This window comes from Citrus sinensis, chromosome 6, assembly GCF_022201045.2.
Source record: "Citrus sinensis cultivar Valencia sweet orange chromosome 6, DVS_A1.0, whole genome shotgun sequence".
NCBI lineage: Eukaryota > Viridiplantae > Streptophyta > Magnoliopsida > Sapindales > Rutaceae > Citrus > Citrus sinensis.
In genome coordinates, this window is record NC_068561.1 from 24135294 (window position 1) to 24148879 (window position 13586).

A 13586-nucleotide genomic window follows, 5' to 3' on the forward strand; every position below is an offset into this window, starting at 1 on the left:
GAGTAGCTACGTGTGGGTTGCATGGGAGAAATAAATACATAAACATATATTTAGGGCTAATTTAATATTGCTGTGGTGGATAAAATAAAATTATTTTTATTTTACGGATGAAATTAAAAAAAATAACTTGATGCTTATTTATGGTTAACTGGGAGTTTGAAAAACCAATGGATTACGGTATTTTTCAAATTACAGTCTACAGCGATGTAATAAGTTAATCGTACAATAAACATTATGACTTTTTTTTTTTTTTTAAGTAAACACGCGCATTTGCCAATGAATCACTTGCCTTAAATGCTGGAACAGTATTAGCTTCAAAATTTACACAGGAAAGAAGATGTTGATTCATATCCCCATCTTTGATTGTCGATCTCTGGAATAAATCTCTCATTCCCCATTTTCAAATATTGATGGGTCTCATATTTTTTATTTTTGTAAAATAAACGCTGTTAATTATTCTGATTATAGATTTCGATTCCTCAATCCGATAAATAAACGAACCATAAAATATTTCCTTTTTTTTTTCTGTAACACGATGGAAATATGTTCCTGGTTTTATGAAAGTCCAACCATGAACGAGTAAGTTCCAATCACATAAGTTCAGATTGATGACTAGCAAAATGCTTCGTTTCTCAATCACCAAACATTATCCGGTGTTCGATAGGTATGGAACTTTTTTTTTTTTTCTTGAAACGAAAGACAATAGATGTGGAACTCCAGAGAATGGCAATTCACGACAGTTACGTCGAAGATTGTCATTTGTTATGAGCGAGTTCTATTAACTAGTTCGATGGGGAAATTCATACATAACGCTATGAACAACCAGGTTTGTGAAACATCACAACTCGTTTTTTCAATAATGAAATAAAAAATCTTCAGTTCCAAAATTCTAATCATTCAAAAATGGTACATTTTCATTAACAAGACTGTTCATTAATACAATAATGAAAAACGGGACTCAAAATTTCGTGTGGTTAATCCTGTAATCCCCACATTGTTAATATTGAGGGGGAAAAAACAGCTGCTTCAGCTTCTGGCTCTTGATAATATCTCAGCAGCATTCAATAAGGTTTAAACTTCCTGGCAGCTCTTAATTGCTGTATCCGCTTTCTATCCTGCTCAAATTTGCTTTGGAGCAGCATGATTTCTGCAAGAAAGAAAAGCATTAATGTTTTGTTTGAGGAGCTGATATGATTTGACCAGTGAAACACAGATGAAATCAACCCTGGAGGTAACAGTAGGAAGCAGAAGTTTCAAGTGTGATTAATTATAGGCAAACAATGTTTTCCTGTCTGGCCTCTATTAGCAGGCTATAAAACCTGGAGAAGACCTCAGACCAGTCAACGGATGCGTTAATTCCACTTTCAAAAGACTACAGCTAATTTACCAGGCATACTTTTTTATAAGAAACAAGTGTGTTTATGAGAGTGTACATTCATTGACATGTTAATATTTCTTAATATGTTATGTAAATTTTCCAATTCTGCAGAACAGAAAAGATCACCTTAACTGGTGATGAACCATAGAATTCCGAATTCTAAGTTATAGTTTTATTTTCTGACCAACATGGTTAGCATTTATGCAAACAATCATCTAAAAGAAAAGAGAAAATAATAATCAATAAACTGTCTATAAGATTTTGTTATACCGTTCCTCTTGGCTTCTCTTCTTTGGAAACGGTAGAAATCCAAACCAACGTCTTTTTTCTTCTTTTTGGCCATCTTATCTTCTACAGCAGCCTGAGCAACGGAGCCCACAGCAATTCCACTCTCAGCATCTGTGGTCTTTTTCCTTCCTTTATGGTGTACAACAACAGTCCAACCCCCTTCTGCTGCACGAGCTTCTCTTTCTTTTCTTTCCTGTACGTGCCAGAACAGTTTAACGAGAATCTAAGGAAAAACAATAAGGAACTAAAAGAATAAATAAATAAATAAAGATGTTGCATTACCATATAAATTCCGTTCAAGTAAATATACAGACTAAATCTAAGAATACCTGTTTACAAATAAACATAAAAATGCATAATGCTCAATGCTCATTGACCACAAGATATGCGTATGAAGACTTCTACAAAATTCCCTCAACAAGACAAGGAAATAAGAAAATAAAATGCTAAAATATGCTAATCTATTTAGCTTCAAATAAACACATGTTACAAATATTCCACTGCTTATTCTACCGATGCGGGTACAGTGATGAAAAGGAGCTTCGAAATAAGTAAGCATCTTCCTCATGTTTATTATCTGAATTTAGTATGTGGAAAACCATTCTCAAGGGCAAAGATGCAAGCACTGAATGAGACAAGTAATATTCCACCTCAATGTCGGTTAACAGTAACTGATAGGGATACAGAAAAGGATGTTACCTGTTCAAGTTTTGCTTCATGAGCAGTAATAAACTCATCAATTCTTTGTTGTGACACCTTCAAACCTGGTCTACTTTGATGGTATTCTGTAACCCACTCTGTAGTCAAAAAGTCCTCCATAAGAAACCAAATAAAAAAGAATGAAACCAATCAAATATAGTGATATAACATGCTCAGAGAAAAAGCCAGGGGAAAAAAAAACTGATTTTATGCATGTCAACTGTTGTCATAAAACTAAATTAAGCAAGTTCCAGCAGCTACTGTTTACTAAAAGAAACTACTGGTTCGCAAGTATGTGCAGCATGTTTAAAGACTCCTAAAATTCTGGAGTGTTATCTATAACCATATATGAGCATCAATGAGTTGAGCACAAAATCATGGCACTTGAAAACAAAAAATTCACCAGTTCAATGCTTCTTACTTTTCATTCCTTTTGAGCAATCCTCATCCCCCGAAGAGATCATATAAACATCATCCTCATCAGCGTCTCTTGTATTTTCCTCCAGCTCTTCATCTTTCATCAATGAACCGCGATCCTTCTTTTTCTTTTTCCTAGCTTTCTTAGACTTCCCTACTACAACCAAAAGAATAACTCGATGAAATTCCATAGATCTTCATAACTACAAGACAATTCAAAGCCATTTTCTAATTCTAACAAAAACAAACAAAGAGTATCACTGGTTTAAAATTATTTCTCTTATTAGTATTCTCACCAGGCCTGCCAGGATTTTCAATCTCCTTTTTGACTTGGCTTGCTCCTGCTACCAAATTTTCTATATAAAAGAAAATCAAAAGTAATATGCATAGGTTAAGATAGCAAAAAAGGAAAAATGTATGACTGATGCCTAGACAACATTCAGAAATTTCACTGCACAATCGAACTAGATGAGACTGACAACCATACTTTCAAGAAAAGGAAGGAATACTCTACCAAATAAATACAAGTAAATAAGTCATTTAAGGTAATTGCATTGGAAATAAAAAGATATCCACCAGGGGGAACAAGGTGTTCCCAGGCATGCGCATACAGACACAACAATATATACAGTAGTTGAATATGCCACACACCATAAAGTAATAAAAAACCCCAAAGTAAATGGGGCTCATTTTATCACATACCATTAGAATTGTCAGCATCATCTCCATCCTCAGCACCATGCTCCCCCACCTCATCGATGGGAGTAGCATTACTTTTCTCCTCTCTTCTTAATTTCTTCTTTGATTTGTTTCTCTTCTTCTCTTTAGCTGCTTTATTAGAATTATCTATGGAACCAACAGAAACAGGACCCGATTAACAGAATATTTATTACATATCTAAAGTCATTTTGAAGCAATTTACAAGTTGTCTAAACCATTTTACCTTGGACATCGCTAACATCAAAACTGTTTCCTTTCTCCCTCTTTATCTTTTTCTTCCCAGAAGGTTTATTCTGTTCATTGTCTTCTTTTACTGTAATCAAATTTTCATCTGAAAACGACCAAAAATAAATAAATAAAGAAAATAAGAAAAGAAAAAGGAAAAAGCACTGTCATTTGGCAATAAACCAACATATGTGGCTCTTATAGCAAATGATCATAGTGCATACTTGTATGACTCTGGTCCATTTGAGTACATTCCTTCATGAGTAAAAATGAAAAATGAAGATATTTATAAAAATAAATAAATAAATAAAAATTAATGGCATCTAGCTAATATTAACATAAATCATTGGTGCTATTCAACGATTAGTGAATCCCTTAGAGAATGTGACAAGATTTTTTGGTGTTATTCAACCATTAGTGAATTTATTGCATAAACAAATTCTTCATCATAAGACACTGGCCGTGATCACTAACATTCAACATATTCAATGACCATACATATCAAATCAATTTCACAACTAGGACATTCTCATCATTGGTCGCTATAATTTTGCCCAATCAAATTGTTCTAATTCCTTTCATTCCAGCTACTTGCTTTGACTTGTGAGGTCTATACTAAGCTTTTCAGCCCCATATCCAAATGCACCAAAGGAATTTTTTTTTTCCTTTTCTCAAAAAGAAAAAAATAGCAAGCTGGATAATGTAGATACCATGAATGCTAGCAACCTAAAACCCAAAAAAGAACAGATTTTTATATTCAAAAAGTCGAAACAAAACAAACCCAGATAGCTTTCAATCAGCTTCAAAAAAAGAAAAAAAATCAACACTTTAGAGAGTTATAATCAAAAGAAAACAAAGAACTTAATAAAGAAAAATTTAAGCAAAAGAACATACCGCTTTCAGAAAGCTGAGAGTTTTTTCTCTTCTTGAGATTAGGCTTCTTCTTCCTCTGCTTCTTCTCGGCGCTTCCCATCTCTGTTTCTCTCTAGTTTCAAGTTTCGGGTTTCCGTTAACAGTTGCTGTGCAGACAGCGCTGGAGGAAGGAGCGTCCGTGGTTACTGCTTAGGGCGCCAGGCTTTTTGTTTCGATGGGTGTAACTTGGGTCCGCGTTTTCGTTTGAACCCGGTTCAAGTTCCTATTTCCCGAAAATTTTATTTTTAAACTTGGGTTAATAACATTAGGCCCCTTATTTTTAATAAAACAAAAAAATGATATAGTATGAAAATGGTTTCAGATGGGTCCCCGACGGAGTACGTTAGAAGTCCTCTCTTTCATCTCCACTGTAGTGAATGAATTTGTTTGTCTTTAAATGGCAGCTAGCTTAGTTGCGTTAAACAGTGACACCAAATTCATTAAAACCATTAGTGCAATTGTGCTAAAGGGTCACTGGGCCAAGCTCTTGTATCCCAACATAGCTTCAAGTCTCACCTCAACTGCTATTCACAAAGTGCTTCTAAATCTCTATAATTGCTGTCACATTCCTTCTCTTTCATGTGCATTCTTCAAATGGGCTGAATCTGCGGTGCCCAATTATAAGCATTCTTTGCAATCTCATTGGACAATGATTCACATTCTAACTAAAAACAAACACTTCAAGTCTGCACAGAACATGCTCGAGAAAATTGCTCTGAGAGACTTTTTATCAACTCCTTCAGTTTTGAATGCGTTAGTGAAAATTCATGATGATCCAGATGGGAATTCTCATGTTTTGAGCTGGCTGGTGATTTTTTATGCAAATTTGAAAATGACCCAAGATGGGTTACAGGTGTTTGATCAAATGCGGGTTCATAATTTAATGCCTCATTTGCATGCCTGTACTGTGCTGCTGAATTCATTGGCGAAAGACAGATTGACTGATATGGTGTGGAAAGTGTATAAGAAGATGGTTCAGCTTGGGGTTGTTGCGAATATTCACTTGTACAATGTGTTGATTCATGCTTGTTGCAAGTCTAGTGATGTTGATAAAGTGGAGAAGTTGCTGTGTGAAATGGAGTTCAAGGATGTGAGAGCTGATCTTTTCACGTACAATACATTGATTGCTTTGTATTGTAAAAAAGGAATGCATTATGAGGCATTGGCTGTTCAAGACAGGATGGAAAGAGAAGGGATCAGTCCTGATATTGTTACGTATAATTCTCTTATTCATGGGTTTTGTAGAGAGGGAAGAATGAGAGAGGCTAGGAGACTTTTCAGGGATATTAAAGGAGCCACTCCTAATCATGTGACTTATACTACTTTGATTGATGGGTATTGCAGAGCGAATGATCTTGAAGAAGCATTGAGGTTGAGAGAGGTAATGGCTGCTAAAGGGGTGTATCCAGGGGTTGTTACTTATAATTCGATTCTGAGGAAGTTGTGCAAAGAAGGCAGGATAAGGGATGCAAATAGGCTCTTGAATGAGATGAACGAGAAGAAAATTGCACCAGATAATGTCACGTGTAACACTCTGATTAATGCCTATTGCAAGATAGGGGACACAGCATCTGCAATGAAAGTGAAAAACAGGATGCTTGAGGCTGGATTGATGCTTGACCAATTTACGTATAAGGCATTGATCCATGGATTCTGCAAGGCAAGGGAGATGGACATTGCTAAAGAGATCTTATTTGGCATGCTTGATGCTGGGTTTTCTCCAAGTTATTGCTCATATTCGTGGCTTGTTGATGGTTATTGCAACAAAAACAATGAGGAGGCATTATTAAAACTTCTGGATGAATTTGTAAGTAGAGGCCTTTGTGTCGATGTTTCAGTGTACAGGGCACTAATTAGGAGGTTTTGTAAAAAAGAAAAGGTTGATTATGCTCAAAGATTGTTCAATCTTATGCAAGGGAATGGTATATTAGGAGATAGTGTTATTTACACTAGTTTAGCTTATGCTTACTGGAGAGCAGGAGAACCCAAGGCTTGTTCAGATATCTTAGATGATATGTATAGGAGAAGGTTGATGATAACTCTAAAAATCTATAGATCTTTTAGTGCTTCCTATGCCAAAGACAATGAGATCTTAGATCTCTTTTGGAGTCATGTAGTTGACAGAGGCCTAATGTCGAAACATATTTTTAAGGAAATGCAGCTGAGGAATTCATAGTCACAAGGGAAACTAGGAGATGCTTAAAGTCACAGGCTGAAGTTTTGAATTCAATCAAAAGGCAGAAAGCTTTCATTTCAGTGGATCATAACATGGATGGATTTGAACCCACACATGGTGGAAAGCTTCAATTGAGCTCAATTCATTGATCTTGGCATATATTTGTTGATGTCAAACTTATTGACACTGTACATTTGTCTGTGGTCAATTGGAGCTTAGCGGAGGAGAAGGGTTCTGGCAATCGACCTTGTGGAAGATGTCATTATTACAATGACTTGCATAGGGATTGAGTTTTCTACTAGATTAAATGATGGATTTATCTTGGGTGACAAATTCATTTGGTCTAGATTGAGCCTCCAAGATGTGATTTTATGATGATCCTTACACTTGTCATTTGAAAGATAGAACTTTGGGGAGGCAAATTTCATATCTACATATTTATTATTTTGTAATGTATTATTGTTTCATGTGAAAATAACAAAAGTTTATTTAGGGATGGCCTCGGGTTTATTATTAATTGCATAAGCTAATCCATCTCGCTGTATGTCTTTTCATCACTTCCTCACAAATTAGACTAGTATATACAACAACATGACAATATTGTTCTTGTCATATTGTTCCATAAAATTTGGTACTTGGTAGCTGCATTGAGCTTATTCCAAAGAGAAACTGATTCATCCAATTCCTATTTAAGTTTCATGGATCGGTAGCCAATACAATGAATTAAAAAAAAATGTATCAAACATTCATATTATTATAAATACAAAATATTTTATTTTTCCTTCAACTGCTGAATTTATTCAGAGAAGTTAGAACTAGTCAAACTCAGTGCCCTTTTGTATGACTCAGCAAACTTTGAATTGAATAACTCAAACGTCTCCCGAGTCACAAGGCCTAATTCCACTCACCCAAGGGCAGAGTTACACGTGTTAGCCTCACCAAACCGAATGCTCACACGTGTCAAACAGATTTCCAAATAAACAGGCAAACAGCACACATGTCAAGCAAAGCACTAGCCTTTAGAAACTATAAATTGTGCCAACTTTGAGATACCCCATCACTGAACTTTCAAGTTTCTCACTCCATTCTCTGAATACATAATACATTTGTGTTTTATAACCCCACCAAAAACCAAAATAAAAAATGGCAGACAATTCTCAGAAGATGAGCTACCAGGCTGGTGAGGTCAAGGGCCAAACTCAGGAAAAGGCCAACACCATGATGGACAAAGCCGGCAATGCTGCTCAATCTGCTAAAGACTCAATGAATCAGGTTCAAATATTACTTTCAAATCATGCAATAATGTTATATCATACATATACACCTCCAGAGTCACTCTCTGATGCAAACATTTAAAGATTGTGTAGAATTGTTGTAAATCTTTTTCATTTTTTTTGTGTGCGCGTACGTAGGCTGGTGAGCAGGTGAAAGCAAAGGCACAGGGAGCCGCTGATGCCGTGAAGAATGCAACTGGGATGAACAAATAAAGCTGATTATTGGACCCCAACACAGGAGCTGCATGAATGGATTTCAGGGTGTTTTCCTTTTTTTTTTTTTTTAATGTTTTTGTGGTGTTTCTGTGTTCTTCTTCAAAGAAGAGAGCTCTTCTTGTGTAGCTCTCTCGCGTTAAATTTCCCCATAAGTGTTTTTGAATTTAGCCAACCTGAGTTGCTTTTAGAGAGAATGTACTTCCTTTTGGTACTTCCTTAATGCAATTCCTATTTTAATTTAATTCACTGTTCTGTTGTCGATTTTAAATTTCTGGTTTTGTTTATTCGATCATTATCAATTTCCGAAATCCTTCAATGGATCAATCTAATAAAACAGAAAAAGTATGAGAAATAAAAAGTGACTCCTCATTCGGGGATAAAATCAATCAAATCATCAAGGTGTTATCGACTATAAAAGATATAACAGATAGATCTTGATGATATATAATATATAAAATAACCTTCATTTTACAGAACAATTTCAATATTTAATCACATGATTATTCAATGTAGTTTAAAGCGTGTTGTGAAAGGGTAAAATCTGTTGCCTCACCATCTGGATTACTTTTTGATTTTGCGAATTCACAGGGAAGTTAACGTACAACAGAATTTAGAAATGGATCAAATAACAGGATCGATGAAGTTCAGTGACGGATCTAGAAAAATAATTTATCGGGGGTTAAATTAGATAATAATAAAATCTAAAAAATTAAAATTTTAAATATATAAACTATTTGCTAATATATTTATAATTAGTCTCTACACATTTTTATATTTTAAAAATGTTATGCAATAGACTCATTATTAATATTATTAAATTTATTATTTTCTATATAAACAACCAAACTATCACTTATCTCATCTGATTCCAAAGATGATTCTTCATGAGTTTTATTACTCAAAACGTTCGTTCTACTATTATTATATAAACTGGAAGAATTAACCATATTTTTTAAAATAAAAAATATTTTAGGTGGTGCGCTATCATCATTTTTAATTAAATACAAGTTTTTATATTTCTTAAAAGTCAAAGTTTAAATTTTATGGATGTTTATATTTTATAGTGACTATTTTAATAAATTTAATGGAGTTAATTAAAAAATTAAAATATTTTTTCTTTTATTTTTAAATTTTTTTTTTACCAGTGGGTGCTTCAGGCTTGATAACTGCATCCGTCCCTGGATGGACATATAAATAACTTTGATATTAAACAATGAATTATATGATTGAAAACTCACTGAGCTCTAAAGATGAAGCTTATGCTCTATTCTACTGAACTGATATATGACATTTTTTTTTTCATTCTCTTAAATTACTATTCACTGCTGTTATCATCCTCCACCATCAAAGTCGACTCTTTCTTCACTCTTTTATATCATCCTCTATAATCTTACTCTCTACCACCATGTTCCCTCATTTTATTTTCTGTAATAAAGAATTCCCATAGATTAACTGTCTAAATTTTGTACATGTTAAAATCTTCTAAAATGCTTGAAAAAATTAGCTTTTTATAATCCATACATGTAAAAATCTTTCTAATCCATTGAATAAAGCCACTATATATGTGTAGAAAATTACATTGAAGGATAAAAGAAAATCTAAAATCCCAAAAAATAAAATGAAATTATTTCTGCCAAAGAGAGACCAAGTGGTAATTATGGAGCTTCTTGCTCAAAAGGGAGAGTCATGTTTGTGTGTGTGTTCTTAGTATTATTTTAATTTATTAATATTAAATAATAATAATAATAATAATTTCATTTGTGTCAAAAATTCATATAACTCTTTCTGTTATCACAATATACATATTTTCAAGTATTGGAAAGAAAACCTTCTCCATTAATATACATAAAAAATGTGAATTCAATAGTTCATTCTAGAAAAAAAAAGTGGTTTATCATTTGATTAATAGGTGGTTCTTCCTATATTTATATATGTATAATTTATCTTTGATTACATTAACAAAGCTCTATCAAATACATAATTGAATTTGTTGCTCAACAATATTAAAATATTTTCAAGAAAAAGAAAAGATAAAAAAAAAATTGTGACCGGTTCAAGTCGGGGTTCGGATTGAACCGGTCCATAGATCTTTCGATCAAGTACATCGCGTAACACACAACACGTCTCTAAAACCCTAAAACACAGACACTCGTATGCTTCCCTTCTGAATCTGCAGTTATCATTTCACCAGCATATTAATCGAACCTTCAGAGAGAATGAGACATCAATGGCGTTTTCTCCTATTCCGAAACTACCCTCGATCGTCTCTTCAATTCACTGGTTCTTCTTATTATTTTCAGGTACCCTTTAATCCAAACCTCACACTCCATGAATCTCTTCACACACTGTCTTCACTTCTTCCGACGAGCTCTCACGCTTTTTATAGCAGATTTTCTCGACTACCCATTTGTCATTCTCGTTTTATAAATCTTATAGACCCTAAAAATCCAAACTTTAGGAACCCCATGATTTGTAGCTATTCGTCTGAGCCAGCTATCGAGCAGAAAGAATCTGATTTTACTGTTGTCGGTGATATTTTCTATAAGTTCAGTGATGTTACTGATATTAGCAAACAATTGGAATTGAGTGGTGTTGTTTTCACCCATGAAATGGTGTTGAAAGTGTTGAAGAATCTTGAATCGAGCCCGGACGAGGCAAGGAGGTTCTTTAATTGGGTTTTGGAGAAGGAGAGTGAGAGACTGAGCTCGAAAACTTATAATTTGATGCTGAGGATTGTGGGTGTTCATGGGCTTGTTCAGGAGTTTTGGGGCTTGGTTGATGTTATGAAGAAAAAAGGATACGGGGTAGCAAGTCATGTGCGCAATAAGATGACTGAGAAGTTTGAGAAGGAGGGGTTAGAGAGCGATTTAGAGAAATTAAAAGGGATTTTTGCCACTGGTTCAATTGATAATTCTATAGAAAAGGTTGCTTCTAGGATTTGCAAGGTTGTTAGAAGTGATATCTGGGGTGATGATGTTGAAAGGCAGTTGAGGGACTTGAATGTTACATTTTCAAATGATTTGGTTAAATTTGTAGTGGACAAACTTGGAGATGAGCCAAAGAAAGCATTGATATTTTTCAGATGGGCTGAAGAGAGTGGTTTTGTTAAGCATGATGAGAGTAGTTATAATGCCATGGCTAGTGTTTTGGGGAGGGAGGACTGCATCGATAGGTTTTGGAAGGTTCTTGATGAGATGAGGAGTAAAGGATATGAAATGGAGATGGAGACTTGTGTCAAGGTTTTAGGGAGGTTTTCTGAGAGGAATATGGTTAAGGAAGCTGTGGACTTGTATGAATTTGCAATGGCTTGTAAAAATAAGCCCTCTGTGAATTGTTGCACATTTTTATTACGCAAAATAGTGGTCAGTAAGCAGCTAGATATGAGACTTTTTTCAAAGGTTGTGAGGGTCTTCAGAGAAAATGGCAATGTGTTGACCGATGCTATGCTCAATTCAGTTTTAAAGGCTTTGATTAGTGTTGGTAGGATGGGAGAATGCAATAAGATTTTGAAAGCTATGGAAGAAGGTGGGTTTATAGCTAGTAGTAACATGAAGAGCAAAATTGCATTCAGGCTTAGTAGTGCTGGTAAAAAAGATGAAGCAAATGAGTTTATGGATCATATGGAAGCATCAGGTAGTGATGTAGGTGACAAGATGTGGGTTTCTTTAATTAAAGGACATTGTGTGGCTGGGGATCTTGACAAGGCTGCTGATTGTTTCCAAAAGATGGTTGAAAAAGAGGGCACCTCTCATGCTGGTTATGCGATTGATTTGTTGGTAAACACTTATTGCAGTAAGAACAGAGCAATAGATGCTTGCAAGTTTGTCCATAACTGTGTGCGTGAATATGATTTGAAACCTTGGCATACTACATATGAAGAATTGATAAAGAATTTATTAGTTCAGCGTGGGTTTAAAGATGCATTAAGTCTTCTGTGTTTGATGAAGGATCATGGCTTCCCACCTTTTGTGGATCCATTCATCAAGTATGTATCAAAGTCTGGAACCAGTGATGATGCTATCGCTTTCCTTAAGGGTATGACTTCGAAGAGGTTTCCATCCATGTCTGTGGTTCTTTGTTTATTTGCAGCCTTTTTCCAGGCAAGAAGGCATAGCGAAGCACAAGATCTCCTGTCCAAATGCCCACGTTACGTCCGCAATCATGCCGATGTTTTAAATCTGCTCTATTCCAAGAAATCTGGCGGAGATTCTGCACCTGCTGTGACTGCTTAGGTTTCATTGTAGTGTATTTTATTCCCTATTTTGTGCGGTTGATGTTTTTGGGTATGAAAATTTTGATGCTTCTAATTCTAAACTCATAACCTGCTTGCACATGATAATTTTCGCTGAGTGGCAAATAAAACCTATAAGGTATTCAATTTTTACATCATTCTCTTTTATTAGATACATCTTTTTCCCCTTACAATTTCTTACGTGCATATAGCACTGAAGTCCTTAAATGATTTGTGAACGACTAAACTGAATGTAGAATCCAATAAATGCAGATTTTGTTCAATAGTTTATCAGAACTAACAGTTTAAGTTCATCTGTAATCATATATTTTGAATTTATCATTGTAACCATCAGATTTCCTGAAGTTCCAATTAGTAGGAACCATCTTTGAAATAGTTATTAGAGTGCTCTAGCAAGGTTAACAACCTGCTTTTGTGATTATTGTCTTTAGCAGCCTCGTTGTTGATATCAATGTCTATCTCATTCTCGTAGTAACAAATTTGAGACAAGTCAAATGATTGTGTTTCGCACTTTGAACAAGTTAATTCAGTTTCCTTACTTCATATTTGAGATAATAATGGTTAAATCCATGTCAGTTGTAGGTTTGTAATTTCAGATCATGTTGATTTTTGGTCTGTCGCTTAATTTTTCCAAATCCTGATCCGTTAGTGTTTCATTCATGCAAAAGATTATTGTGCTTGTCTGCTTAACAACCCAGAAATGATTTTGATTAATTCTGGTGGATCGGGGTAATAGTTGTCTAATTGTCTCCGGGATGTGCTGTACAAAATAGGTAATAGTTGTCTAATTGTCTCCGGGATGTGCTGTACAAAATATTCATCTGGTGACAATATACTTGCTTATTATTTAACGAAAAGGCCCATTAAACAAGCACGCTAGGCTGAATGGATGTTAAAGCATTTTGTCTGATTGTCAGTCTTCAAGATCCGAAGCTGGATTTTGGATGATTTGCTGGTATCTTTGTTAATTTGAAAATCGGGACTAAAATAGAAGTATTTTAGATAATTCTGAAGGGTTGCTGTTACATT

The 13586-nt window shown here is 34.7% G+C and overlaps 4 protein-coding genes across 6 annotated transcripts; 3 read left to right on the top strand and 1 right to left on the bottom strand.

Moving 5' to 3' along the window:
* Positions 1 to 722: 722 nt before the first annotated feature.
* Positions 723 to 4846, bottom strand: LOC102608731 (uncharacterized). 3 transcript variants are annotated; one of them, XM_006482270.4, is made up of 8 exons: positions 4622 to 4846; positions 3726 to 3833; positions 3485 to 3628; positions 3079 to 3138; positions 2787 to 2936; positions 2366 to 2463; positions 1649 to 1859; positions 723 to 1147 (listed from the first exon to the last, which is right to left on the bottom strand). In XM_006482270.4, the coding sequence occupies exons 1-8, from the start codon at positions 4698 to 4700 to the stop codon at positions 1062 to 1064; spliced, it is 936 nt and encodes a 311-aa protein (XP_006482333.1). In that variant the 5' UTR covers positions 4701 to 4846; the 3' UTR covers positions 723 to 1061. The 3 variants fall into 3 exon arrangements, with proteins under 3 accessions (XP_006482333.1, XP_015387010.1, XP_052299451.1); XM_015531524.3 differs by having other exon boundaries at positions 2787 to 2939; XM_052443491.1 differs by lacking the exon at positions 3079 to 3138 and having other exon boundaries at positions 2787 to 2939.
* A 51-nt stretch (positions 4847 to 4897) lies between these two features.
* Positions 4898 to 6883, top strand: LOC102609020 (pentatricopeptide repeat-containing protein At5g38730). The gene has a single exon (XM_006482271.4). It carries the CDS (start codon positions 5037 to 5039, stop codon positions 6813 to 6815), a length of 1779 nt encoding a protein of 592 aa, XP_006482334.1. The 5' UTR covers positions 4898 to 5036; the 3' UTR covers positions 6816 to 6883.
* A 979-nt stretch (positions 6884 to 7862) lies between these two features.
* Positions 7863 to 8547, top strand: LOC102609308 (stress-induced protein KIN2-like). Its single transcript, XM_006482272.3, has 2 exons — positions 7863 to 8087; positions 8228 to 8547. Exons 1-2 carry the CDS (start codon positions 7959 to 7961, stop codon positions 8300 to 8302), a joined length of 204 nt encoding a protein of 67 aa, XP_006482335.1. The 5' UTR covers positions 7863 to 7958; the 3' UTR covers positions 8303 to 8547.
* A 1874-nt stretch (positions 8548 to 10421) lies between these two features.
* Positions 10422 to 12689, top strand: LOC102609581 (pentatricopeptide repeat-containing protein At3g02490, mitochondrial). The gene has a single exon (XM_006482273.4). The coding sequence runs from the start codon at positions 10522 to 10524 to the stop codon at positions 12535 to 12537; it is 2016 nt and encodes a 671-aa protein (XP_006482336.1). The 5' UTR covers positions 10422 to 10521; the 3' UTR covers positions 12538 to 12689.
* Positions 12690 to 13586: the final 897 nt, after the last annotated feature.

Excerpts from the sequence above, each read along its gene's own strand:
- LOC102608731 (XM_015531524.3), bottom strand. The coding sequence starts at position 4,700 with ATGGGAAGCGCCGAGAAGAAGCAGAGGAAGAAGAAGCCTAATCTCAAG. Across the intron at positions 3,629-3,725 it reads TGATGTTAGCGATGTCCAAG|ATAATTCTAATAAAGCAGCT; the intron begins GTAAAATGGTTT and ends TTGGTTCCATAG. Across the intron at positions 1,148-1,648 it reads AAGAGAAGCCAAGAGGAACG|AAATCATGCTGCTCCAAAGC; the intron begins GTATAACAAAAT and ends TCTTTCTTGCAG.
- LOC102609020 (XM_006482271.4), top strand. The coding sequence starts at position 5,037 with ATGGCAGCTAGCTTAGTTGCGTTAAACAGTGACACCAAATTCATTAAA.
- LOC102609308 (XM_006482272.3), top strand. The coding sequence starts at position 7,959 with ATGGCAGACAATTCTCAGAAGATGAGCTACCAGGCTGGTGAGGTCAAG. Across the intron at positions 8,088-8,227 it reads CTAAAGACTCAATGAATCAG|GCTGGTGAGCAGGTGAAAGC; the intron begins GTTCAAATATTA and ends GCGCGTACGTAG.
- LOC102609581 (XM_006482273.4), top strand. The coding sequence starts at position 10,522 with ATGAGACATCAATGGCGTTTTCTCCTATTCCGAAACTACCCTCGATCG.